This window comes from Drosophila bipectinata, chromosome 2R, assembly GCF_030179905.1.
Source record: "Drosophila bipectinata strain 14024-0381.07 chromosome 2R, DbipHiC1v2, whole genome shotgun sequence".
Classification (NCBI taxonomy): Eukaryota; Metazoa; Arthropoda; class Insecta; order Diptera; family Drosophilidae; genus Drosophila; species Drosophila bipectinata.
The window spans coordinates 16,034,678-16,057,883 of NC_091737.1; the positions used below are offsets into that span (position 1 = coordinate 16,034,678).

The 23,206-nt window shown below is 41.1% G+C and overlaps 5 protein-coding genes across 7 annotated transcripts in view; 3 read left to right on the plus strand and 2 right to left on the minus strand.

Moving 5' to 3' along the window:
* The first annotated feature begins 6,271 nt into the window (after positions 1 to 6,271).
* Positions 6,272 to 8,598, plus strand: aft (cap methyltransferase 2). The gene is made up of 3 exons (XM_017238869.3): positions 6,272 to 6,432; positions 6,488 to 6,928; positions 6,982 to 8,598. Exons 1-3 carry the CDS (start codon positions 6,382 to 6,384, stop codon positions 8,596 to 8,598), a joined length of 2,109 nt encoding a protein of 702 aa, XP_017094358.2. The 5' UTR covers positions 6,272 to 6,381.
* Positions 8,591 to 9,271, minus strand: Ubc10 (ubiquitin conjugating enzyme 10). The gene has a single exon (XM_017238870.3). It carries the CDS (start codon positions 9,269 to 9,271, stop codon positions 8,807 to 8,809), a length of 465 nt encoding a protein of 154 aa, XP_017094359.1. The 3' UTR covers positions 8,591 to 8,806.
* Positions 9,272 to 10,030: 759 nt separating this feature from the next.
* LOC108123627 (ribosome biogenesis protein BOP1 homolog) lies at positions 10,031 to 12,805 on the plus strand. The gene is made up of 5 exons (XM_017238876.3): positions 10,031 to 10,194; positions 10,260 to 11,601; positions 11,660 to 12,147; positions 12,215 to 12,510; positions 12,573 to 12,805. Exons 1-5 carry the CDS (start codon positions 10,096 to 10,098, stop codon positions 12,724 to 12,726), a joined length of 2,379 nt encoding a protein of 792 aa, XP_017094365.2. The 5' UTR covers positions 10,031 to 10,095; the 3' UTR covers positions 12,727 to 12,805.
* A 340-nt stretch (positions 12,806 to 13,145) lies between these two features.
* On the plus strand, positions 13,146 to 20,676 carry Dhit (Double hit). Of its 2 annotated transcripts, XM_017238828.3 has the most exons (7): positions 13,146 to 15,176; positions 15,594 to 15,921; positions 16,080 to 16,088; positions 17,470 to 17,547; positions 17,610 to 17,671; positions 17,741 to 18,029; positions 18,097 to 20,676. In XM_017238828.3, exons 2-7 carry the CDS (start codon positions 15,602 to 15,604, stop codon positions 18,179 to 18,181), a joined length of 843 nt encoding a protein of 280 aa, XP_017094317.2. In that variant the 5' UTR covers positions 13,146 to 15,176; positions 15,594 to 15,601; the 3' UTR covers positions 18,182 to 20,676. The 2 variants fall into 2 exon arrangements, with proteins under 2 accessions (XP_017094317.2, XP_070134353.1); XM_070278252.1 differs by lacking the exons at positions 13,146 to 15,176; positions 15,594 to 15,921; positions 16,080 to 16,088 and adding an exon at positions 17,333 to 17,394.
* A 361-nt stretch (positions 20,677 to 21,037) lies between these two features.
* Positions 21,038 to 23,206, minus strand: part of LOC108123442 (uncharacterized) — a 54,209-nt gene continuing 52,040 nt past the window's right edge. For both annotated transcript variants that reach the window (XM_017238587.3, XM_070278675.1), the window contains exons 3-4: positions 21,637 to 21,817; positions 21,038 to 21,570 (exon numbers count right to left, since the gene is read on the minus strand). In XM_017238587.3, the coding sequence (XP_017094076.3) occupies positions 21,070 to 21,570; positions 21,637 to 21,771 (636 nt within the window). In that variant the 5' untranslated portion in view covers positions 21,772 to 21,817 and the 3' untranslated portion in view covers positions 21,038 to 21,069. The remainder of the gene's footprint in view (positions 21,571 to 21,636; positions 21,818 to 23,206) is intronic.

The window sequence follows — 23,206 nt, forward strand, 5'->3', positions numbered from 1 at the left end:
GCATGCACGTATAAAGTAATCCCATTGACGACGATGGGGACAACCAAATCAAATTCCCAATCCCCAGAGACTTGCAGATACATGCAAAAGTAAGTTCCTACTGAAAGCTAAATATAAATTTCAGAGGATACCGCCAAAGACCCCACAGTCATGATCCTCCACACAATTTCTCCCATTTCCTTCTTTGTTTAAAATTAAAATAAAATTGAATATTAGTATGCACACTCGATGCGCTAACGGATGATGACCAATAGTTTCGTAACATCCAAACCTTGGCTATCAGGCCATAATTGTCGCTGCGATTGCGCTTTCTAAAAAAAACTATCCGTAGAACCGAAGAAATTAATTTTAATAAGCCATTTGGTATTTCAGGCACACGCCAGGCACCAACTGGATTTCTACGGGAAATGCTTTGACGATGATCAGATTCGATATCTGTAAGGAAGTTACAGAGTAGAACGGGAAACATAAAACTTAGCTGAGATATTCCAATAACATGAGTTTGAAAATAACCAGAACTGTGAAGATCACAAAACAAGAGTTTAAATACATTTTTTAAGATTTTTGATGAAAAGTTTTTACTTTTTTTTGTATTATTGATTATATTATTGATTAGAAAACTAGGAGGTTTTCAACGAGGTATTCTTAATATCGTATATTATAGCCATTGCAAAGATATACAAAATATATCTTTACATCGAAGCCCTTTAGAATCTAAATTTATTTAAATTTCTGGCAATAGCCGAACAGAAAAGAAAAAAAACGCAACCTTATAAGTGTATTTTTGTTTATTTTTGAAAATTTTTAAATAATTTTAGTTAAATAAAACATTATTTAGAAATAATATTTTCTTTTTAATAATAATTTTTTTAGAATAATATTTTCTTTTTAATATTAATATTTATTATAAAACATCGCAAAATTATAAAGTTGATTTTTATAAAAATCATGATCAAATTAAAGCAGTTTTTTAGAAATATTTATTTAAATGTGGTTTTAAAAATGCAACTGAATGTTAAAGTATTTTACAGTATTTTTGAGTAAGTGTGGCCAGTCAAAACTCAACTAAGAAGCTCTAAAACGATGTACGTCAAATTAGCGTCGCTCAGTTAGCGTCGAAGTGGAACGGTGGAATTGGAACACAGCAACGAATATTTTGTTTTTCAATTATTTCCGTATTTAGCCACTAAATTTAATCAAATAAACACTAGAATTGTTAAGAATTGAATAAACTATTGTTTTTTCTTACTTTGAGCGGGTTCTTCACTCTTTAAGTAGCTTAAAAATGGGGTTGAAAAATTGCCCCTACACTGTATTGAGCATTATCTCAGAAATAAGAGGATGCGCCAATAAGCGCGATATACCAGCTTATAGCCCGTTCTTTTGAGAATATGCCCTGAAAATTTCATTAAAATCGTTCCCTACGTTTTGGAGCAAATCGACTAAAAGTGGACCAACCCGGCTAACAGCCCATACAAAAATGACCCCGAAAAATTGTTTTTAAAATTGTGAAGCTCCAAGAGGATGCGCCAATATGCACGGTAGTGGAGTCGATGTAGGACCTTTTCAAGTATATATGGACCAAAAATCATACAAATCGTTCCCACAGATTTTGAGAAAATCGAATTACAGTTTCCCATATAATTTGAACTAATAAGAGGAGCGCCAACCAGTGAACCGGAACCAGTCCGCAAAAAGTTCATTGAACTAGTTTAAAAATACTATATGGCTCTGTTAGACTTATTAAGTCCTTCACAGAGGATGCGCCATTATGCACGGTATACCGTTGAAAAGCTTATTTTATACAGAACATTATAAGACAACTTTTATTTAAATCGCTCCCACAGATTTAAAGAAATCAAGTCCCGAAAATTTCAGACCCTGATTCACCAACACTGGCCATTAACAGCATCACATATTTCTGCGCTGCCTAACACGGCGCTAGCCGTTATGGAATTTGAATGCCCCCCTACCTTTTTTTAAAGAGGATGCGCCATTATGCACGGTATACCACGAGAAAGCTAATTTTTAGCCCATTCGAATGGTACCAGTGCCATTAAAATCCTTCCCACAGATTTTTAGAAATCAAGTCCCGAAATTTTCGGGACCTGGTTTGCCAATACTGGCCATTATCATTTTTCCGTGTTTGCACGCTGCACAACACGGCAGCCGCCATTATCTATGTTTGCCTTTTTTTAAAGAGGATGCGCCATTATGCACGGTATACCACGAGAAAGCTAATTTTTAGCCCGTTCGAATGGTACCAGTGCCATTAAAATCCTTCCCACAGATTTTTAGAAATCAAGTCCCGAAATTTTCGGGACCTGGTTTGCCAATACTGGCCATTATCATTTTTCCGTGTTTGCACGCTGCACAACACGGCAGCCGCCATTATCTATGTTTGCCTTTTTTTAAAGAGGATGCGCCATTATGCACGGTATACCACGAGAAAGCTAATTTTTAGCCCGTTCGAATGGTACCAGTGCCATTAAAATCCTTCCCACAGATTTTTAGAAATCAAGTCCCGAAATTTTCGGGACCTGGTTTGCCAATACTGGCCATTATCATTTTTCCGTGTTTGCACGCTGCACAACACGGCAGCCGCCATTATCTATGTTTGCCTTTTTTTAAAGAGGATGCGCCATTATGCACGGTATACCACGAGAAAGCTAATTTTTAGCCCGTTCGAATGGTACCAGTGCCATTAAAATCCTTCCCACAGATTTTTAGAAATCAAGTCCCGAAATTTTCGGGACCTGGTTTGCCAATACTGGCCATTATCATTTTTCCGTGTTTGCACGCTGCACAACACGGCAGCCGCCATTATCTATGTTTGCCTTTTTTTAAAGAGGATGCGCCATTATGCACGGTATACCACGAGAAAGCTAATTTTTAGCCCGTTCGAATGGTACCAGTGCCATTAAAATCCTTCCCACAGATTTTTAGAAATCAAGTCCCGAAATTTTCGGGACCTGGTTTGCCAATACTGGCCATTATCATTTTCCCAGGTTTTGACGCTGCCCAACACTTATGGCGCCATTAAAAAAAGAGCTCATGTACGTACATACATAAATACATATATAGAAACTACTATATGTATGTATGCTGCCATGTGTTTTCTATATATGTATGTATGCTGCCATGTGTTTTCTATATATGAATGTATGCTGCCATGTGTTTTCTATATATGTATGTATGTATGTACGTACATGAGCTCTTTTTTTAATGGCGCCATAAGTGTTGGGCAGCGTCAAAACCTGGGAAAATGATAATGGCCAGTATTGGCAAACCAGGTCCCGAAAATTTCGGGACTTGATTTCTAAAAATCTGTGGGAAGGATTTTAATGGCACTGGTACCATTCGAACGGGCTAAAAATTAGCTTTCTCGTGGTATACCGTGCATAATGGCGCATCCTCTTTAAAAAAAGGCAAACATAGATAATGGCGGCTGCCGTGTTGTGCAGCGTGCAAACACGGAAAAATGATAATGGCCAGTATTGGCAAACCAGGTCCCGAAAATTTCGGGACTTGATTTCTAAAAATCTGTGGGAAGGATTTTAATGGCACTGGTACCATTCGAACGGGCTAAAAATTAGCTTTCTCGTGGTATACCGTGCATAATGGCGCATCCTCTTTAAAAAAAGGCAAACATAGATAATGGCGGCTGCCGTGTTGTGCAGCGTGCAAACACGGAAAAATGATAATGGCCAGTATTGGCAAACCAGGTCCCGAAAATTTCGGGACTTGATTTCTAAAAATCTGTGGGAAGGATTTTAATGGCACTGGTACCATTCGAACGGGCTAAAAATTAGCTTTCTCGTGGTATACCGTGCATAATGGCGCATCCTCTTTAAAAAAAGGCAAACATAGATAATGGCGGCTGCCGTGTTGTGCAGCGTGCAAACACGGAAAAATGATAATGGCCAGTATTGGCAAACCAGGTCCCGAAAATTTCGGGACTTGATTTCTAAAAATCTGTGGGAAGGATTTTAATGGCACTGGTACCATTCGAACGGGCTAAAAATTAGCTTTCTCGTGGTATACCGTGCATAATGGCGCATCCTCTTTAAAAAAAGGCAAACATAGATAATGGCGGCTGCCGTGTTGTGCAGCGTGCAAACACGGAAAAATGATAATGGCCAGTATTGGCAAACCAGGTCCCGAAAATTTCGGGACTTGATTTCTAAAAATCTGTGGGAAGGATTTTAATGGCACTGGTACCATTCGAACGGGCTAAAAATTAGCTTTCTCGTGGTATACCGTGCATAATGGCGCATCCTCTTTAAAAAAAGGCAAACATAGATAATGGCGGCTGCCGTGTTGTGCAGCGTGCAAACACGGAAAAATGATAATGGCCAGTATTGGCAAACCAGGTCCCGAAAATTTCGGGACTTGATTTCTAAAAATCTGTGGGAAGGATTTTAATGGCACTGGTACCATTCGAACGGGCTAAAAATTAGCTTTCTCGTGGTATACCGTGCATAATGGCGCATCCTCTTTAAAAAAAGGCAAACATAGATAATGGCGGCTGCCGTGTTGTGCAGCGTGCAAACACGGAAAAATGATAATGGCCAGTATTGGCAAACCAGGTCCCGAAAATTTCGGGACTTGATTTCTAAAAATCTGTGGGAAGGATTTTAATGGCACTGGTACCATTCGAACGGGCTAAAAATTAGCTTTCTCGTGGTATACCGTGCATAATGGCGCATCCTCTTTAAAAAAAGGCAAACATAGATAATGGCGGCTGCCGTGTTGTGCAGCGTGCAAACACGGAAAAATGATAATGGCCAGTATTGGCAAACCAGGTCCCGAAAATTTCGGGACTTGATTTCTAAAAATCTGTGGGAAGGATTTTAATGGCACTGGTACCATTCGAACGGGCTAAAAATTAGCTTTCTCGTGGTATACCGTGCATAATGGCGCATCCTCTTTAAAAAAAGGCAAACATAGATAATGGCGGCTGCCGTGTTGTGCAGCGTGCAAACACGGAAAAATGATAATGGCCAGTATTGGCAAACCAGGTCCCGAAAATTTCGGGACTTGATTTCTAAAAATCTGTGGGAAGGATTTTAATGGCACTGGTACCATTCGAACGGGCTAAAAATTAGCTTTCTCGTGGTATACCGTGCATAATGGCGCATCCTCTTTAAAAAAAGGCAAACATAGATAATGGCGGCTGCCGTGTTGTGCAGCGTGCAAACACGGAAAAATGATAATGGCCAGTATTGGCAAACCAGGTCCCGAAAATTTCGGGACTTGATTTCTAAAAATCTGTGGGAAGGATTTTAATGGCACTGGTACCATTCGAATGGGCTAAAAATTAGCTTTCTCGTGGTATACCGTGCATAATGGCGCATCCTCTTTAAAAAAAGGTAGGGGGGCATTCAAATTCCATAACGGCTAGCGCCGTGTTAGGCAGCGCAGAAATATGTGATGCTGTTAATGGCCAGTGTTGGTGAATCAGGGTCTGAAATTTTCGGGACTTGATTTCTTTAAATCTGTGGGAGCGATTTAAATAAAAGTTGTCTTATAATGTTCTGTATAAAATAAGCTTTTCAACGGTATACCGTGCATAATGGCGCATCCTCTGTGAAGGACTTAATAAGTCTAACAGAGCCATATAGTATTTTTAAACTAGTTCAATGAACTTTTTGCGGACTGGTTCCGGTTCACTGGTTGGCGCTCCTCTTATTAGTTCAAATTATATGGGAAACTGTAATTCGATTTTCTCAAAATCTGTGGGAACGATTTGTATGATTTTTGGTCCATATATACTTGAAAAGGTCCTACATCGACTCCACTACCGTGCATATTGGCGCATCCTCTTGGAGCTTCACAATTTTAAAAACAATTTTTCGGGGTCATTTTTGTATGGGCTGTTAGCCGGGTTGGTCCACTTTTAGTCGATTTGCTCCAAAACGTAGGGAACGATTTTAATGAAATTTTCAGGGCATATTCTCAAAAGAACGGGCTATAAGCTGGTATATCGCGCTTATTGGCGCATCCTCTTATTTCTGAGATAATGCTCAATACAGTGTAGGGGCAATTTTTCAACCCCATTTTTAAGCTACTTAAAGAGTGAAGAACCCGCTCAAAGTAAGAAAAAACAATAGTTTATTCAATTCTTAACAATTCTAGTGTTTATTTGATTAAATTTAGTGGCTAAATACGGAAATAATTGAAAAACAAAATATTCGTTGCTGTGTTCCAATTCCACCGTTCCACTTCGACGCTAACTGAGCGACGCTAATTTGACGTACATTCTAAAACGCTTCAATGCCGGCAGGTTACAAGTCGGAAGCCACACTAGGCATTCATAAATAAATATCCTGTATGAGAATTTACGGTTTTAGGTTTTAAAAATATATTACTGCGATTAAAATGTCGCTCAACGATGGATTTCATCCGGGTAAAGGAAAGCACCGCGCGATGGTAAGCTTTATTTACTTATAAGACGCATTAACTTAACTAACACTGCACTTTCCAGCCGGATTACCAAAAGATCAAGCAATCCGATCTGGAACAGCTCTTCGAAAAAAAGTTTCGCTATCAAAAACCCCGAGGAGAAGACAATTGGACCTTGCCATCATTGGACCAACCACTCTTTTCGGAATTTTACCAGTTCGATGCTCTCCAGGGCCTCGGGACACAGCTTAATGCTGTAAAGAGCCGGCTCAATGATTACAGCACCCAGGAGTGGAGTGCTCATACTAACCGCCGCGATCCCTCTGGAGAGGTATCCTGGCGCCTGAAGAACGAAACGAAGGCGGAGTTCGTTACTGTGGCTTGGTGCAAGTTCTTTGAGTGCCTTCATCGCTATCCGCTAATCAAGAATCCTGTGGTGAACACCCTTCACCTATGCGAGGCTCCTGGAGCATTCATAGCCTCCTTGAACCACTACCTGCACAGTACCTACAAAGAGGATGAGGTTTGCCTTTTATTCTTGTATATCACACCAAACTAACCATTACCTTTTGGCAGATCCGATGGCGCTGGCGCTCTACGACTTTAAATCCCTACTACGAGGGTAATGCTCTTAATGAGATGATAACCGATGATCGGTTTATATTCCATACTCTGGACAATTGGCTCTTCCACAAAGATTTGACAGGCAATTTGCTTAATGTGTCGAATATCGAAAGTATGGCTGCAAGGTGTGCCGAGGATTTCCAAGACAAAGTGGATCTCATCACTGCTGATGGCTCCATAGACTGTGCGGCACAGCCGGACTTACAGGAGGAAATAGTGGTGCGACTCTTCTTTGCTGAGGTTTTCAGTGCCTTGAAGATTCTGTCAGCTGGCGGCAATTTTGTGGTTAAGATGTTCACTCTGTTTGAGGCCTGCAGTGTGTCGCTGTTGTACATGCTGAATTGCATCTTCCACCAGGTCCACATTTTCAAGCCCGCAACATCCAAACGAGGAAACTCTGAGGTTTATGTGATATGTCTGGAATATCAAAAAGACACTCCTGGTTTAGGCCGCATTCTAGAAGCAATTCAAGCCAAATTAGAGCAGCCGAATGATACAATGGTGATGCCATTATTTGCCAGATCTCATATTCCCCAGGACTTCCTCATGCAGCACGAGATTGCTTGCCGGTTGTATGCGAAGATGCAATCGGACGCCATCGAGGGAAGCATCTACGCCTTTGAATCTAATGATCGCCATTATATGCGTCACTTGCACCACCTTCGAAGCCTTGTCTCAGATACATACTATCAGCGCTATAAGGTTCAAGTTTTGGAGGACAGACTTTGCCTTGTGAACAAGGAAGCCACGAACAAAGCTCTTGGCTTCTTCGTGCCAGTATACGGTGGATCTTACACCGAAAGGGAGGACCTGAAACACGGTGATCTTCTCAAGCAGATCTACTGCTTGCGACGGGAGTTCAACCAATTGGAAAAGTGCCTCCATGGCACTAAAACCTCCAATTATGTTAAGGATGGATCAAAGGCTTTGAAGTTCCGGGTAGCTAGAGGAGCTCTGGTGAAAAGCCTGCAGAGCAGCATGTTTGCTTCAGAGCCAATTCTCCTACTGCGTCTCCGCATTCTTGACATATTTGGTATGGATCCAATTTGGCAGACGGCTCCCAAGTGTCATTTAGACAACAAGGTACTCAACTATCTGCCACCCTCCGAAAACGAGACTTTTCACTCGGCTCAGCGCAAATTCTTTATTGATCTCCTGGAGTTTATCGATGAAAACAGACCTCAAAGTGTTGTTTTCCACAAGTTCCTGTTCCTCACTCATTATTCTGCTTCTGTTCTCCTATTTTTAATGGAAATGGTTTACGAGGAATCTAATTTCGAAAGCAAATCGTCACAGACTTTAGCTCTGAGTAAAATAGGAGCCACCGGTAGCGGAGAAATTAGGGCTGTAATTAATATACTAAAGGAGAATCAGGAGTTGGAGATTCACAGTCTCTTCGAAATCAAGGAACTCCAGAAGAACCATTTCAGCAATCTTCTCATCCAGCACAACAATAATGTACTCATGAATTGTTTCCATGGCATGTTGGGCGAGGAAGCCTTCCCCAGACCGGTTGCCATAGCTCCCAACGTAACCAACGCGATCAAGGAACAGCCAGCAGTTTGTTAACATAACGAACATGTATTTCTCACTTGCATAAAATTACAGTGCTACTTTTACAAAACTATGTTCTCTGCCACGGATATCCGTTTACATGTTTTGAGGGTAGTTTATTAAGGGAAAAATGATAATTTAATAACTAAACTGAAAATCACAAGACTAATGGGGATCTAGGATGTATCAGGATGTAGGATGCGGGTCACTCGTCTCAAGCTTGCTAATCCGCCGGGCGTTTTTCGCTGTGCTTCTTGGTGTAGTCCTCAGCATTTTTCACAAACTTCTTGCGATCCTTGAGAAACTCCTCAGCGAGCTCGGCACGAAGCGGGTGCTCTGGCTCCGGGTCATTAATTAGATCTACCAGTGCCTGCACCACCTGATCTGTGCGCGTGGCCGGCTTCCAGTTTTCGGTGCTGATGATCGGCAGGCACACTTGACCCTTTTCATCGATGTTCGGATGATAGATACGTGTCTTGAAGTTAATTTTGGGTGGCTTAAAAGGATACTCCGCCGGAAAGTTAATCTCGATGCGGAAGGCACCCTTGTTGTACGGCGGATTGTCGGGGACAATTAGTCCCGTCCAGCGCAGCAGGTTGTCGTCATCGGCCTTGATGTCCCGGAAGGCCTTCAGTGTGTTCTCCTGCAAGTCACTCAGTTCCTTTCGTAGGCGTCGCGGCGCAGTCATCCTGACCTCTGTACGTGTGTGTGTTGGAAAATGAGTGTTCTGGGAACGATTTATGGATTTGTGTGCGTGCCAACTTTTGTTTGCCCTTGTATGAGTGGCAAATCAATGGTTCGATGGTAAGCGCTTCCGATGATGAGTAATTGGACCTTGCGGAGCAGTCGGTACTGCTTTGCTGGTCTCCCAGTTCTTTGGTTCTCTTCTGTACCGTCGGTGGCTTGTGTGGCCCTCGAAATTAGCAATTTTTAGAACTGCGTTAGAGTTGTGATATTATATCAAAATATTAATATATCGATATATATTGTATAAAAATCACGATATTGATTTTGCCAAAATATCGAAAGAATGGTTCGTGTCTTAGCTTACAGATTTATAAATTTTAGTTTTATGTAAAATACAAGACTTTTCAAGACAAGACTAATTTTTATTAATATTATATATTTATTGACCATTTTTATTGGATATCGTCGCCTTTAGTGCGCAAACTTAATTAAACATGATATACCACAAAACTGTCATTTAAATTACTGTTACCCAGTATTTCCCAACTGTTAAACGTATCGTTATCAAACCATTAGGCGCGCGTTTAAATTAAAAACGATAACGAACATTTTTAAAAGCTTGCGATAAAATCAGGAACCTCATTAAGTCAACATAGATTTATGCAATAGATTTATTTTCTTATAAGTGATATAAATTTAAAACAATTATGCCATTTCCATCCGTTTTACTGATCGATATCCGAGCGCACATGGTAATCGATTTGATGTCATCACTATCCCCTAACTGCAACACGTGCGCCGCGGTAGTTTTGTTTTCCCCCAAAAATGACTAAAAAACTCACACTTAAGCGAAAAGGTAAAGATCCGGAGCCCAAAAATGAAGTAGCCGCCAGTTCCGAGGCCTCCGACAACGAGGAAGAAGAGGTAAGTTTCGCTTTTTGCATTTAAAAGCCCACCTTTGTCACCTGCATATGTTTGTTGTTTGTTAGGACCTGTTACAAGCGGTGAAAGATCCTGGAGAGGATTCTACCGATGACGAGGGCATTGATCAGGAGTACCAGTCTGATAGCAGCGAGGATCTGGAGTTTGAAAGCGATGAGGAGGGCAATTACCTTGGCAGAAAGAAAGGATCAGGCAGTTCAGAAGGGGAAGATGATGAAGGTGATGAAGAAGACGAAGAGGAGGATGAGGAAGATGATGATAGTGAAGATGACGAGTCTGCTGAGGATGGAGACGGAGAGAAACCCACCACTTCCAAACAAAAAAAGTCTGACGATGAGCCAAGCAGCAGCAAAGTTTCAAAGAAACCCCAACCTCCAAAGGAACTGGTCAAGAGGGATCCCTCTCACCCGGAGTACCGCGACTCTGACACCTCCGACGAAGAAGATATACGCAATACTGTTGGAAACATACCCATGCACTGGTATGACGAATACAAACATATTGGCTACGATTGGGATGCCAAGAAGATTGTGAAACCCCCACAGGGCGATCAGATCGATGAGTTCTTGCGCAAGATCGAGGATCCGAACTTCTGGCGTACCGTCAAGGACCCTCAAACCGGACAAGAAGTACTCATCACCGATGAGGACATTGCCTTGATCAAGCGCATTGTTTCCGGACGCATTCCAAACGAGGATCACAATGAGTATGAACCCTGGGTGGAGTGGTTTACTTCGGAGGTGGAGAAGATGCCCATTAAGAACGTGCCGGACCACAAGCGATCCTTCCTGCCGTCTGTTTCCGAGAAGAAGCGAGTTGGTCGCATGGTACATGCTCTCAAAATGGGCTGGATGAAGACCACCGAGGAGGTGGAACGAGAGAAACAGGCTAAGCGCGGTCCCAAGTTCTATATGCTCTGGGAGACGGACACTAGTCGGGAGCATATGCGCCGCATACACGACCCTGTCTCGGCCCCCAAACGTGACTTGCCAGGACACGCAGAATCCTACAACCCGCCACCAGAGTACCTCTTCGACGAAAAAGAAACCAAGGAGTGGCTGAAGCTGAAGGATGAACCGCACAAGCGGAAGTTGCACTTTATGCCCCAGAAGTTTAGCTCCCTACGTGCGGTGCCCGCTTATTCGAGATACCTCCGCGAACGTTTCCTCCGCTGTCTCGATCTTTACCTTTGTCCTCGTGCCAAGCGTGTGAAACTGAATATTGATGCAGAGTACCTCATTCCGAAGCTTCCATCGCCACGTGACCTGCAACCCTTCCCCACAATCGAGAGTCTGGTTTATCGCGGCCACACAGACTTGGTGCGTTCGGTTAGCGTGGAGCCCAAAGGCGAATACATCGTATCTGGCTCAGATGACAAGACTGTCAAGAGTAAGTACCAAAATACATACAACATGATGTTTATCTTATAAAAATTATCCTTCCACAGTTTGGGAAATTGCTACTGGTCGCTGCATCCGCACAATTGAAACCGAAGACGTGGTACGCTGCGTTGCTTGGTGTCCCAATGCCAAACTCTCTATTATTGCCGTGGCTACTGGCAATCGTCTTTTATTGATCAATCCCAAAGTGGGTGACAAGGTGCTGGTGAAGAAAACCGATGACCTACTGGCCGAGGAGCCGAGCTCGGATGTAATTGAGAGCGAGCGCATCAAGGCGGCCGTACAGTGGTCTACTGCAGAGGCCGCCGAGCAGGAGAAGGGCGTCCGAGTTGTGATAAATCACTTTAAACCCATTCGCCAGGTCACCTGGCACGGACGCGGGGACTATCTGGCCACGGTCATGCCAGAGGGTGCCAATCGTTCCGCTCTGATTCACCAGCTGTCCAAGCGCCGTTCACAAATACCATTCTCCAAGAGCAAGGGTCTCATACAGTGCGTGCTGTTCCATCCGGTGAAGCCCTGCTTCTTCGTGGCGGTATGTTTTGCCTCTATATCTGTGTATGACTGTACAAACTAAGCATATCCTATTTTGTATCTTACAGACGCAGCACAACATTCGTATCTATGATTTGGTCAAACAGGAACTGGTCAAGAAACTGCTCACAAACTCCAAGTGGATATCTGGCATGTCCATTCATCCGAAGGGAGACAATCTTCTGGTCTCCACATACGACAAAAAGATGCTTTGGTTTGACTTGGACTTGTCCACCAAACCGTATCAGACCATGCGCCTTCATCGCAATGCTGTGCGAAGTGTGGCCTTCCATCTCCGGTATCCTCTATTTGCTTCTGGCAGCGACGACCAGGCTGTGATTGTTTCACATGGCATGGTATACAAGTAAGTATTAAAAATTAATTTATAAATCTAAAAAATATTATAATTTGTGCTTCGTACTTTAGTGACCTGCTGCAGAACCCCCTTATTGTGCCTCTCAAGAAGCTGCAGACGCATGAGAAACGCGAGGACTTTGGCGTCCTCGACGTCAACTGGCATCCTATCCAGCCTTGGGTCTTCTCCACGGGAGCTGATTGCACCATCCGACTCTACACGTAACTTTGTAGTTTGCTTGATTGACAGTTTTCGAAAGTTAAATGGAGTTTCTATAGTTATTAAATATAATTTTTTAAAGGAATGAGAAGACTTTTTTGGATTTTTTCAAGATTATTTGGGGTAATTGTTTTAAAATAAGAAAAAGAATTTTTTATCTTAAATTTTCATATTTATTTTTCCAAACTAGAATTTTAAATTTTATTGACATCCTGAATTCCCAATTGAATCCTGTTCTAAGTTCAAAGTCAAAATGCAACCCTGTCGAAAGTTCGGAAGCTCCATTCTGAAAGCTTTGGGGCCAATCCAGATGAGCAGTGGAGCCGTGGGGCTTTTTTTCTCTTCCACTCGCGCACATGTCCCGCGGCGGCCATCTCTTTGCTCTCTTTTTGTGTGTACCAGGAATTTCAACTGTATAGCTATGCGGCTGAGCTTTCACTCCGTGTCTTACTCTCCGTGACCGTGTGCCTTGTCCACCTTTGATGCCCCAGCTCGCCCCTCGCCTACGGCTGGCTCCACCATTAAATGGGGTTCTGGGGAGGAGCGCGCGCATTGGAAAATCAAGAGCTGGCAAACGGCACTGCTCGGAAATCAGTCGCCTGCTCCGCCAGTCGCTCCGTGGATTTCGGATTTCGAGGATTTCTTGGGTTTTCTGGCCCAGCGTTCGCAGAGCAGCAGCAAAAATCGCAGAGCGCAGAAAACGATTTGGGGAATAAGTGCTGCATCGAAAATGGCTTGGCAGGAAAAATAAAATCGACAAAATAATTAAATACGGCCCGAAGGCATGATGTGATGTGAAAAGTGTGAAAATGCCAGGCCACGCGAAAAAGTAATCAAGCAATCAAGTGACCAGAAAATTGCAGTTCCGCGCACAATTCGAATACCAAAATCGTATCAAGGTATTGGAAAGTCAAAAAAAAAAAAATTAAATACAAAAAAATAAAATCAAAACGCAAGCAAAACAATTTCGGGTCGAAAAAATATACACAAATATATAAACGAGAGCAGAGCACTCATACACTCCCCAAAAGATTCAGATTCTAGTGGCAGTGGCAGGCAAAAATTCGTATGTACTCGTCGTTGCTCCTAAATACATACATACATATAAGCCTCACTGCCCCCCACCAACCGTCACCACCCCCAAATTGACTCCTCGCCACCACCCCTCCCCTTCGACCACCCTACCCCCCAAAAAAAAAGCAGTGTGTGTTTGTGTGATGGTGTGTTTTTGGTGAAAATATGAACGGAAACGCTGTTGGAAAAATACAATTAGCAGCTAAATAGATTCAATGGCCATCGGAGGGAGCACCAGCAGCTGATTTGTGATAATTCCGTTAAAAGTTCCAAGTGCAATTAGCCACCTACATGTTGCAGCTGTTGCAACCAACAGTCATAGCAGATAGCAACATAACCGAACCAACAACAACATTAGTCCGAAGGAGCAAAATCACGCATACGCCCCATCAGCCCGACCCAACAATGCGCTCCACTTAGTCAAGTGCGTGTCAATGTAGTTGCTAACATACACACACGTACTATACATACAAACAGACGCACAGGCATACCTCTGTAATGACTAGCACAAGAAATAAATAAAATACAGAAAGAACAACAACAACAACAATAATAGCAACAAGAACAACAACAAGTTCAGCGGGGGCAGCTCCAGCTGCTCATAAATTTCGTAACGCTTGGGAAATGTGCCCCTTGGTGCACGGGCACTGGCACTGGCTCTGGCTCTGGGCACTGCCACTGGCACTGAATCGGTCGTGAATTGCTTGTGATTTTCGCCCGTAAATCCAGCGGAATAGGAATATGTAAATGCCGTAGGCGCCACCACCCGCGCACCACCACTCGCAGCACTAGTACTCGCAGCACCACCACCCATTCAACCATCAAGCCCGTCGACCCACGCAACATTCAAGGCAATCGACCCGACCAGGACACCCAACCAGTATCAGGATAAAGGCCACAATCTGAATCACAAGCACTCATTAAGGGAATTTCTTGGATTTTTGGCGGTCCTCTTATTAATTGCTCTAAAAAACGAAAACATGTAAAAATTCCCCAAGGAAAATCTGGAAAAAAGAAAATTAAATAAATAAAAAAAAAAAAACAAACGAAAAACTAAAATCAAGAGCACCACCACAGAGAGGACAAGAGACAGAGAGATCCAAGCCAAGGAGAGAGTTGGAACTTTCGATAAAAAATTATTAGCAAAAACATAAATACGTAACGGCCTCGTTTTCCCCTTCCCCAAAAACAAAAAACAAGAAAAAAGAAGAGAAATAAACTTGAAGAGCATAGAGGGCGAGTGGGAGAGAGAGAAAGCAAGTGGGTGAGTGGGTAGGTCAGTGGCAGTGGGCGGTACGCCAGCTGGGGCAGCACCACCCTCGTCCATCCCTCCAGCCATCCTCACCGCCAGCGTCAACCTCAACTTGCAAAGGGCAGGTAAGGTAAGTGAGTGCACCTGAAAAAAAAACAAGCAACAAAAACAATAAATCAAGAACTGTTTCGGATTTAGTCATGCCACTCGAATTTCCTTCAAGGCTGTATAACTGTATGCCCATTAAATAAAACTTTAGTGATAAAGTGGACTTTATTATCTATTTGATTTATAAATATTCAAATACTGCTTATTGGGGGGCTTTAATCGGAATGCAAGTCATGAAAAATGACGAAAATAAACAAAACTTCAAAAAGTGAAAGAAGATAAAATAAACAAAATGTAATAAAGACTAATATTTATTTTACTTATAAATATTAAAGAGTAGAAGATATTTATTTCTCTGTAAAACTGTGATTATCCTTCCTCAGTCTCTATAACCACTTAACGGTTTTAATACAGTCTCGGTTTATTCTTTTTTTGGCAGCCAGCGGCATGTCCTGCACCGTTTCGGAGCTGCCCAGTGGCTGTCGATTACGCGGCATGACTGCATCCTCCCAACAGAATGCGGCCAACAATAGTGGCAATAATGGCAACGGGAACGGCAACGGTAACGGCAATGGCAATGGCAACGGCAACAGCGGCAGCGGAGTGGGCGGCGGTATAGGAGGTGGCGGCAGCATAAGCGGTGTATCCCCCACGGTCGGTGGTTCCACATCCAATGTGCTCCAGGAGTCCAATGCGGCCACGTTGCAACGGCCGCAGTCGCAGAAGCCGTGCTGCTTCTGCTGGTGTTGCTGCTGTTCCTGCTCCTGGTGAGTATCCTTTGAATGGGGCCTTCATTACTCACATCCTGTATAACGAAATCAATTTCTTTCTCGTTACCGTGTGCTGCCTTGGCTCTACTTGACGACCGCAAAACTACTACCACTACCAATGCAACAAAAAAATATAACAAAAACCGTGAAAACAGGGCCAAATGGTGAGTTTCCAACCAACTACCTATGGTTGTGGTACACTGAGGGAAATAAATGAGCAGATGAGGATTGTATCTAGTAAAAAGGATACAATCATTGCAGATCATATCCTTTTCTCAAAAACTAGTATTTCTCTTTAGAAGTATTTTTATTTAGTATTTTTCCTTAAGAAATATTCCTTTAAGAGACTACCTCTTTTTTCGCTCAGTGCTGTCATGGATGTGGCCACGGCTATGGTTATTGCTCTGCCATTGCTTCACTTTGGTATTGGCTATGGCCACTGACATGGACATGGACATTGAAATTGAAATGGACACGGACACGGACACGGGCACGGACATGGAGGAGGCCTTTAATGACAGCTGGCAATGCTGCTGCTCTCATATGGACCGAAAGAAAAGCTTTCTCTCTGGCCATCCTCCAGCTTCGTCTCTCTTTTGGCCAATAGGGCCTGAAGTATTCCGTTCTCTTTGCATTTTTTTTGTTCGTGTAGGGAGGAACTCTCTGCCCCTCTCGTTCTCTCTCCCACGTTCATTCACAATTCCGGGAGCAACGACGAGTCGGGCAGCGAAAAGCTCTCTGGAGGGCACTTTTCAAATCAAATATAAATAAGTATGTGGCGGCGCTCCGCTGACTCCTCCAAGTGTTGCATGTTTTCGTGAATGAAATCGAAAGTCTTTTTCGGCCCTAGCGCCATATCCACCCTCGGGGCACCTTTTTGGGTGCCTAGGCTGAGGCAACAAAGCCCAAGACCCAACTCCCGAAAACCCCCTACATTCCCTACCACCACCAACCAACCACCCACCTACCATAACCACCAAAAGCCACATATAATTTGATTCATATACTCGCACATATACACATAGATATATCCATGTATTTGGGGTATGTGGGTTTGTGTGACTTTGATTAGGTATTGGGGCAGCAGCGAGTTGCTTTGATAACTGTCAGCCAGATAAGGAAGCTTTGTCAAGTTCGAGTGCTCCGTTCGGCAGCTCTGTCTCTGGGGCTCGAAACCCAAAACCGATATGACATTAGCCTATCTACAGTGGTCACTCGAGCCAATTAAGTATTATACCAGCTATCGCTCAAACTATAAATTGTATGTGTTACGTAATATCGAAAATAGTTATGTTATCCTACCCAGATCCTTTGAAAAATATCTTCCCAAACTAAGTTCAAACTGTTACTTGTATTCTTTATACACGGTGACCACTGTATTTATACTTTTACGATACTTTGCGCCAGTTAAAAATGAGTCAGGATGAGCGGCCATTCAGCAATGAATAAAATCGTAGTCTACTTTAAAGGGTGATTGATGAGATTTAATATGAAAATAATCCAAGAATTTAACACACTTTCTTTCGTTTCTCATTATCTTTACAGCCTGGCCATTAAAAATGCCGATGAAAATGCGCCCACGAAGCGAGATCTCGTTAATTCCGAATTCCTAGATGGCGAACAGTGAGTACTCCATATCCATGCAACGAAAATTCATATATAAACACGATTTTATTATATTTCAGGCCCACACTGGAGGAAATCCGCAGCTGGGGCAAAAGCTTCGACAAGCTGATGAAGAACTCAGGTGAGAATTGAGTGAACTCTTGCCCTTTAATACTCGACTATATGAATGTCAAACATTTTCGACATCCAGCTGGCCGAAAGGTGTTCCAGAACTTCCTGCGCAGCGAGTTCAGCGAGGAGAACATACTCTTCTGGCTGGCCTGCGAGGACCTCAAGAAGGAGGGCAGTGCGGAAGTGGTGGAGGAGAAGGCGCGCCTGATCTACGAGGACTACATCTCGATCCTGTCGCCCAGGGAAGTGTCGCTGGATTCGCGAGTCCGAGAAATCGTGAACCGGAACATGATCGAACCGACGACGCATACCTTTGACGAAGCTCAAATTCAAATCTACACACTGATGCACAGAGACTCATATCCGAGGTAAGGACAATGGATGATCTTTATTAAGTATTAATAACCAAAGGATTATTGTGTTCTTGCCCCCCAGATTCCTAAACTCACAAAAGTTCAGGACACTCGCTCAACTGCAAGACAACTCGAATGCCGGCTCCAAAGCGGATAGTCCCACTTAGAGAGGATTTGGCTTGGATCCCGGATGGATCCCGGATTCAGTTGTGCTGTGTTGATTTCCGTTATTGCTCTCCATTGACATTTATGCTGGATTTCCGGCCCCGCTGCTGTTGCTGCTGCAATCGACTAAGCAATATGTATCCATTAGTAGAATCATTTCACCGTTTTGCCAGCAGACCAGCATCTCCGAGATACTTTTAGTTTTTTTTTTTTTTTAGTTTTTGGAGAAAGGGGAGGAAATTCAGACGAATGGCATTATACGTGAAACGGATTCCTTCTCTGCTTACGTTCTAGTCGTTAACAAAACCAATGAGTTAAGCACTAAACAAATTGTTGAAACTAAGGAGCTGGTTCGACCACAAAAAACATTTTTCATAAAAAGCGGTTCCCCAACAAAACAGTCACCATTTATAAAAAAAAACGAGCGACAAAAAATAGCATCTATTGTAATACTAGTGATCTAAGAGACGTATTAATCAAATTGCAACAAAGATTACGGATCCCGCTAACCGTTAAGTACATTTAACAGCAAACCACAACTTTTTCCAAAAAAAGAAACAAAAACAAAAACCAAAAAATCTTTTTAAACGTATTACATAAATTTATAAAATTATATACACACCAGCATATATATATATATATATATATTATATATACAGATATATAGAGACATTTAACTTGACTAGTTTTGAAAATCGTTTTAGGTCATATGAGTAATGACATCGAAGCATTTTGTAAATACCACAGCCAATGACAACACTTTCTACTTTCTTATAAAGCCCCATTTAAAAATGATGTCCATTCGTAAGGAAGTCAACCAAACAAAGCCCCATCTTGAGCTGTATTTTGATCCAGACAAACCAATATATAGATATATGGTATTATATGTAAATACCCAGTAAAAGTCTAACCGATTCGAAGGGAAACCCAACTCTTACCGATACTAGAACGAACGCATAATTAAACGTATACTATATATTTCGATGTCGAGCTGATTTCCAAGTCGAAAGAAGAACGTTTCGCAATATCACTGCCAACAAAAACAAAAAATCAGAACTCTGCAAGAGATATATAATATATCTTCTTATATTTATGTACATCTTCGAATATATTGCAATTATGTTTCAAGAAATGCGTTTACACACCTACACAGCGGAAGTTCCAAGAGTTTCCCTCACTCAAACATCCCTTACCCTATTTCTGCATTAACAAATCTTTAAATAATATATATTAAAAACAGTATTATAAAAACAAACAAAAAATATGAAAAAAAAAAATGCGAAACACAAAAGTATGGTTAAATTAAAATTTTAGCAAAAAAAAGTTGTCGAATTGAAAACTAAAAACTAAAACCAAAAAAAAAAACATGAAACAAAAAAATGCGTTTATGACAAAAAAAAAAACACATAAAAAATAATGAAATTTTAGCAGGGAACGGAGGATTTCCGGTTCAGTTCCATTTCCGAACCCTGCCAGAGACCTAGGCAAAAAGTTAACATTGTATTTTCGAGTATTAGGTTGGATTTTCGTTTAAGGTTTAGGTTGTCTGTGTTTTGAGGCACAATATTTTAAAGTACAAGAATCATGAGTGTACCTTTGTTGCGGGGAGAAGGGAATGTTTTTCGTAGCTAGTTGGTGTGCCTAGTTTTAATGCATCTATCGACACACAGGACACACAGGATTTCCTCACCAAATCTCACACAATACCAAAAACACAAAACTCTTCTAGCTTTTAAGCATGTTCCAGTTGATCTGAATTTTTAATTTAATTGGTCCAGTACATTTTACATCCTTATATCCGCCTCAAGCTTCCGTTTTTCGTCCTTAAAACTTTTTCGCGTCACTCAGGCTGCTACTTGGAATTGAGAATTCGACAACCGCTTTTGCATTATAGAATGGGGGGGAGCAAAGATCGAGTTTCCCCCCCTTAAAAAAAAGAAAAAACTAATGTCAGTTTCCATGGTTTGTTAAATTAATTTTAGGCAATCAGGTTAAACACAATGTCCAGGCTAAAGGGACGCGCGGAGGGAAGGAATGTTTGTTTGTAAATGTTTCTCTTCGGTTTCTTACTTTGCAGAACGGACAGATATAAGACTTTTTGAACAAAAAAACAGAATTAATAAGTAAATTTAATACAATTGTTGTTTGTTTTAGTTTTATACACCCATACACCCAACAAACACCCCAACACCCACCCACACAAGCACACACAATACCAGCGCACACACCGATACATGCATATATATATACTATATAGAGGTATATGTACAAAATCGTAATCAAGCATTAGTGAAAAGTTTCGACCAGTTAAAAACCATAAATTAAATTTATTACAAAACAAATCAACTAATAAATAAATGAAGAAAAAAAGAAAGAAAAAAAAACACGGCAAAATCAATAAATACAAAATGGATTATACTAAGCCTAAAATTTAGTTTTAAAACATTTAATATATTGCAACAATAAACCAAAAGGAAAATAAAACTCAAATTCAAAATCGAAGTGACTTTTATTAAACATATCGAGAATATTTCATTAGGAATGTAATACATAAAGGATTATCGAACATAAAGAAAACATTTCATTAGGAATTTAATAACATAAAGAACTTCTTCGAAATTATTAGGATCCAGTCCAATACTATTTTACTTAATTATTTATTAGTTTAGCAATATTATCGGAACTTTTTTTTTAAAGATTATAAAAAGATAATAATAACATAAAACATTCATTCGAAAAAAATTAGGATCCAGTCCAATACTATTTTACTTAATCTTACTTAGTTTGGCAATATTATCGGAAATTTTTTTAGTAACTTCCAACAGTTCATAAAGATGATATTAACATAAAGGATTTAATCGAAAGTATTGGGATTCAGTCCACTATTATCTTAGTTTATCTTACTAATAAATTTGGCAATGTTATCGGAAAGTTTTTTAGTAACTTCCAAATGTTCCATATCAATAGCTTCCATCTTTTCGAAATGTTGAGCCTGTTGAGATCTCATACTCTCCAATGTTTTCGTAATCTCTATCATAGGTTCATAATTGCCCGAGATATCGTTTTTATTTGGCCATTCAGCCAAAGGTGTCTTATTATTGTGAGATTTCATAGTAAAATTATTTAAAGACTGTTGCTCGTTCTCGTCATTGTTTTCATCCCGACTTGGTGTCGATGGTTCTACGGATTTTAAAAGTTCTTCCATTATTTTTGGTGATGAGGATACCAAGTTTTTACCATCGTTGCTCTGATGGTCTATCATTCTATTAACTTTGATCGAATTTTTATAGAAGCCGCACATTTTGGCAACAGCATCTTCATATTTGTTCAGATTGCCGGGGTTTTCTTTTTTAAGCTTTTTCTGAATACCCAGTTTCCAGGTACACCAAACCTGAATAATTATATGGATATTATGTAATATAATGACTTTTATTACAAAATTATGATAAGAACTTACTCTCTTCCACTGGTCCATACTTTTTGTTGGAGGTCCCGCCTCGTTTAATAGTGTCAGTAGCTCAGCCCACTTGTAGTTGTTGGATTCTTTGTTACCCTTCTTGTAACCTTTGGCCATAGTGAGGTTCTTTTTCATAAAATCAACGAGTATACTGTCCTGTGTTTTCGTTTTGCACGTCCGGCTAAATAAAACAGGATATTTGACTCAATTATTAAAATAAGGAAACTAAGAAGAAGCCCATAACTTATAATGAAAATCACCCTGGTCTGGAAGTTTTTTTCAAAAAAATTGTTTGATTGAAAAAAATTCAGGAATTCCATTTTCGCCCACAACCAAGTCCATATCTTGTTCAATTTTTATCCGATCCTTGGAAGGAATACCTTGAACGATTTGTAGTTCGATTCTCCTTCAATCTGCATCAAAACCTTACATCAAAAATTTCGATCCAGATTTTTCAAATTTTTCTGATGGAACCCCTTGCAAAATCCAGGATTTCCATTTTAGCCCCAAACCAAGTCCATATCTTGGCCAATTTCTATCCGATCCTTGGAAGGAATACCTTGAACGATTTGTAGTTCGATTCTCCTTCAATCTGCATCAAAATCTTACATCAAAAATTTCGATCCAGATTTTTCAAATTTTTCTGATGGAACCCCTTGCAAAATCCAGGATTTCCATTTTAGCCCCAAACCAAGTCCATATCTTGGCCAATTTCCATCCGATCCTTGGAAGGAATACCTTGAACGATTTGTAGTTCGATTCTCCTTCAATCTGCATCAAAACCTTACATCAAAAATTTCGATCCAGATTTTTCAAATTTTTCTGATGGAACCCCTTGCAAAATCCAGGATTTCCATTTTAGCCCCAAACCAAGTCCATATCTTGGCCAATTTCCATCCGATCCTTGGAAGGAATACCTTGAACGATTTGTAGTTCGATTCTCCTTCAATCTGCATCAAAACCTTACATCAAAAATTTCGATCCAGATTTTTCAAATTTTTCTGATGGAACCCCTTGCAAAATCCAGGATTTCCATTTTAGCCCCAAACCAAGTCCATATTTTGGCCAATTTCCATCCGATCCTTGGAAGGAATACCTTGAACGATTTGTAGTTCGATTCTCCTTCAATCTGCATCAAAACCTTACATCAAAAATTTCGATCCAGATTTTTCAAATTTTTCTGATGGAACCCCTTGCAAAATCCAGGGTTTCCATTTTAGCCCCAAACCAAGTCCATATCTTGGCCAATTTCCATCCGATCCTTGGAAGGAATACCTTGAACGATTTGTAGTTCGATTCTCCTTCAATCTGCATCAAAACCTTACATCAAAAATTTCGATCCAGATTTTTCAAATTTTTCTGATGGAACCCCTTGCAAAATCCAGGGTTTCCATTTTAGCCCCAAACCAAGTCCATATCTTGGCCAATTTCCATCCGATCCTTGGAAGGAATACCTTGAACGATTTGTAGTTCGATTCTCCTTCAATCTGCATCAAAGCCTTACATCAAAAATTTCGATCCAGATTTTTCAAATTTTTCTGATGGAACCCCTTGCAAAATCCAGGGTTTC

What these genes read in the sequence shown, in the direction of transcription:
- aft (XM_017238869.3), top strand. Translation starts at nt 6,382, where the DNA reads ATGTCGCTCAACGATGGATTTCATCCGGGTAAAGGAAAGCACCGCGCG. An exon ending in AAGGAAAGCACCGCGCGATG is followed by an intron (nt 6,433 to 6,487) that starts GTAAGCTTTATT and finishes TGCACTTTCCAG; the next exon opens with CCGGATTACCAAAAGATCAA. An exon ending in GTACCTACAAAGAGGATGAG is followed by an intron (nt 6,929 to 6,981) that starts GTTTGCCTTTTA and finishes ACCTTTTGGCAG; the next exon opens with ATCCGATGGCGCTGGCGCTC.
- Ubc10 (XM_017238870.3), bottom strand. Translation starts at nt 9,271, where the DNA reads ATGACTGCGCCGCGACGCCTACGAAAGGAACTGAGTGACTTGCAGGAG.
- LOC108123627 (XM_017238876.3), top strand. Translation starts at nt 10,096, where the DNA reads ATGACTAAAAAACTCACACTTAAGCGAAAAGGTAAAGATCCGGAGCCC. An exon ending in CCGACAACGAGGAAGAAGAG is followed by an intron (nt 10,195 to 10,259) that starts GTAAGTTTCGCT and finishes GTTGTTTGTTAG; the next exon opens with GACCTGTTACAAGCGGTGAA. An exon ending in AGCCCTGCTTCTTCGTGGCG is followed by an intron (nt 12,148 to 12,214) that starts GTATGTTTTGCC and finishes TGTATCTTACAG; the next exon opens with ACGCAGCACAACATTCGTAT.
- Dhit (XM_017238828.3), top strand. Translation starts at nt 15,602, where the DNA reads ATGTCCTGCACCGTTTCGGAGCTGCCCAGTGGCTGTCGATTACGCGGC. An exon ending in GAATTCCTAGATGGCGAACA is followed by an intron (nt 17,548 to 17,609) that starts GTGAGTACTCCA and finishes ATTATATTTCAG; the next exon opens with GCCCACACTGGAGGAAATCC. An exon ending in CAAGCTGATGAAGAACTCAG is followed by an intron (nt 17,672 to 17,740) that starts GTGAGAATTGAG and finishes TTCGACATCCAG; the next exon opens with CTGGCCGAAAGGTGTTCCAG.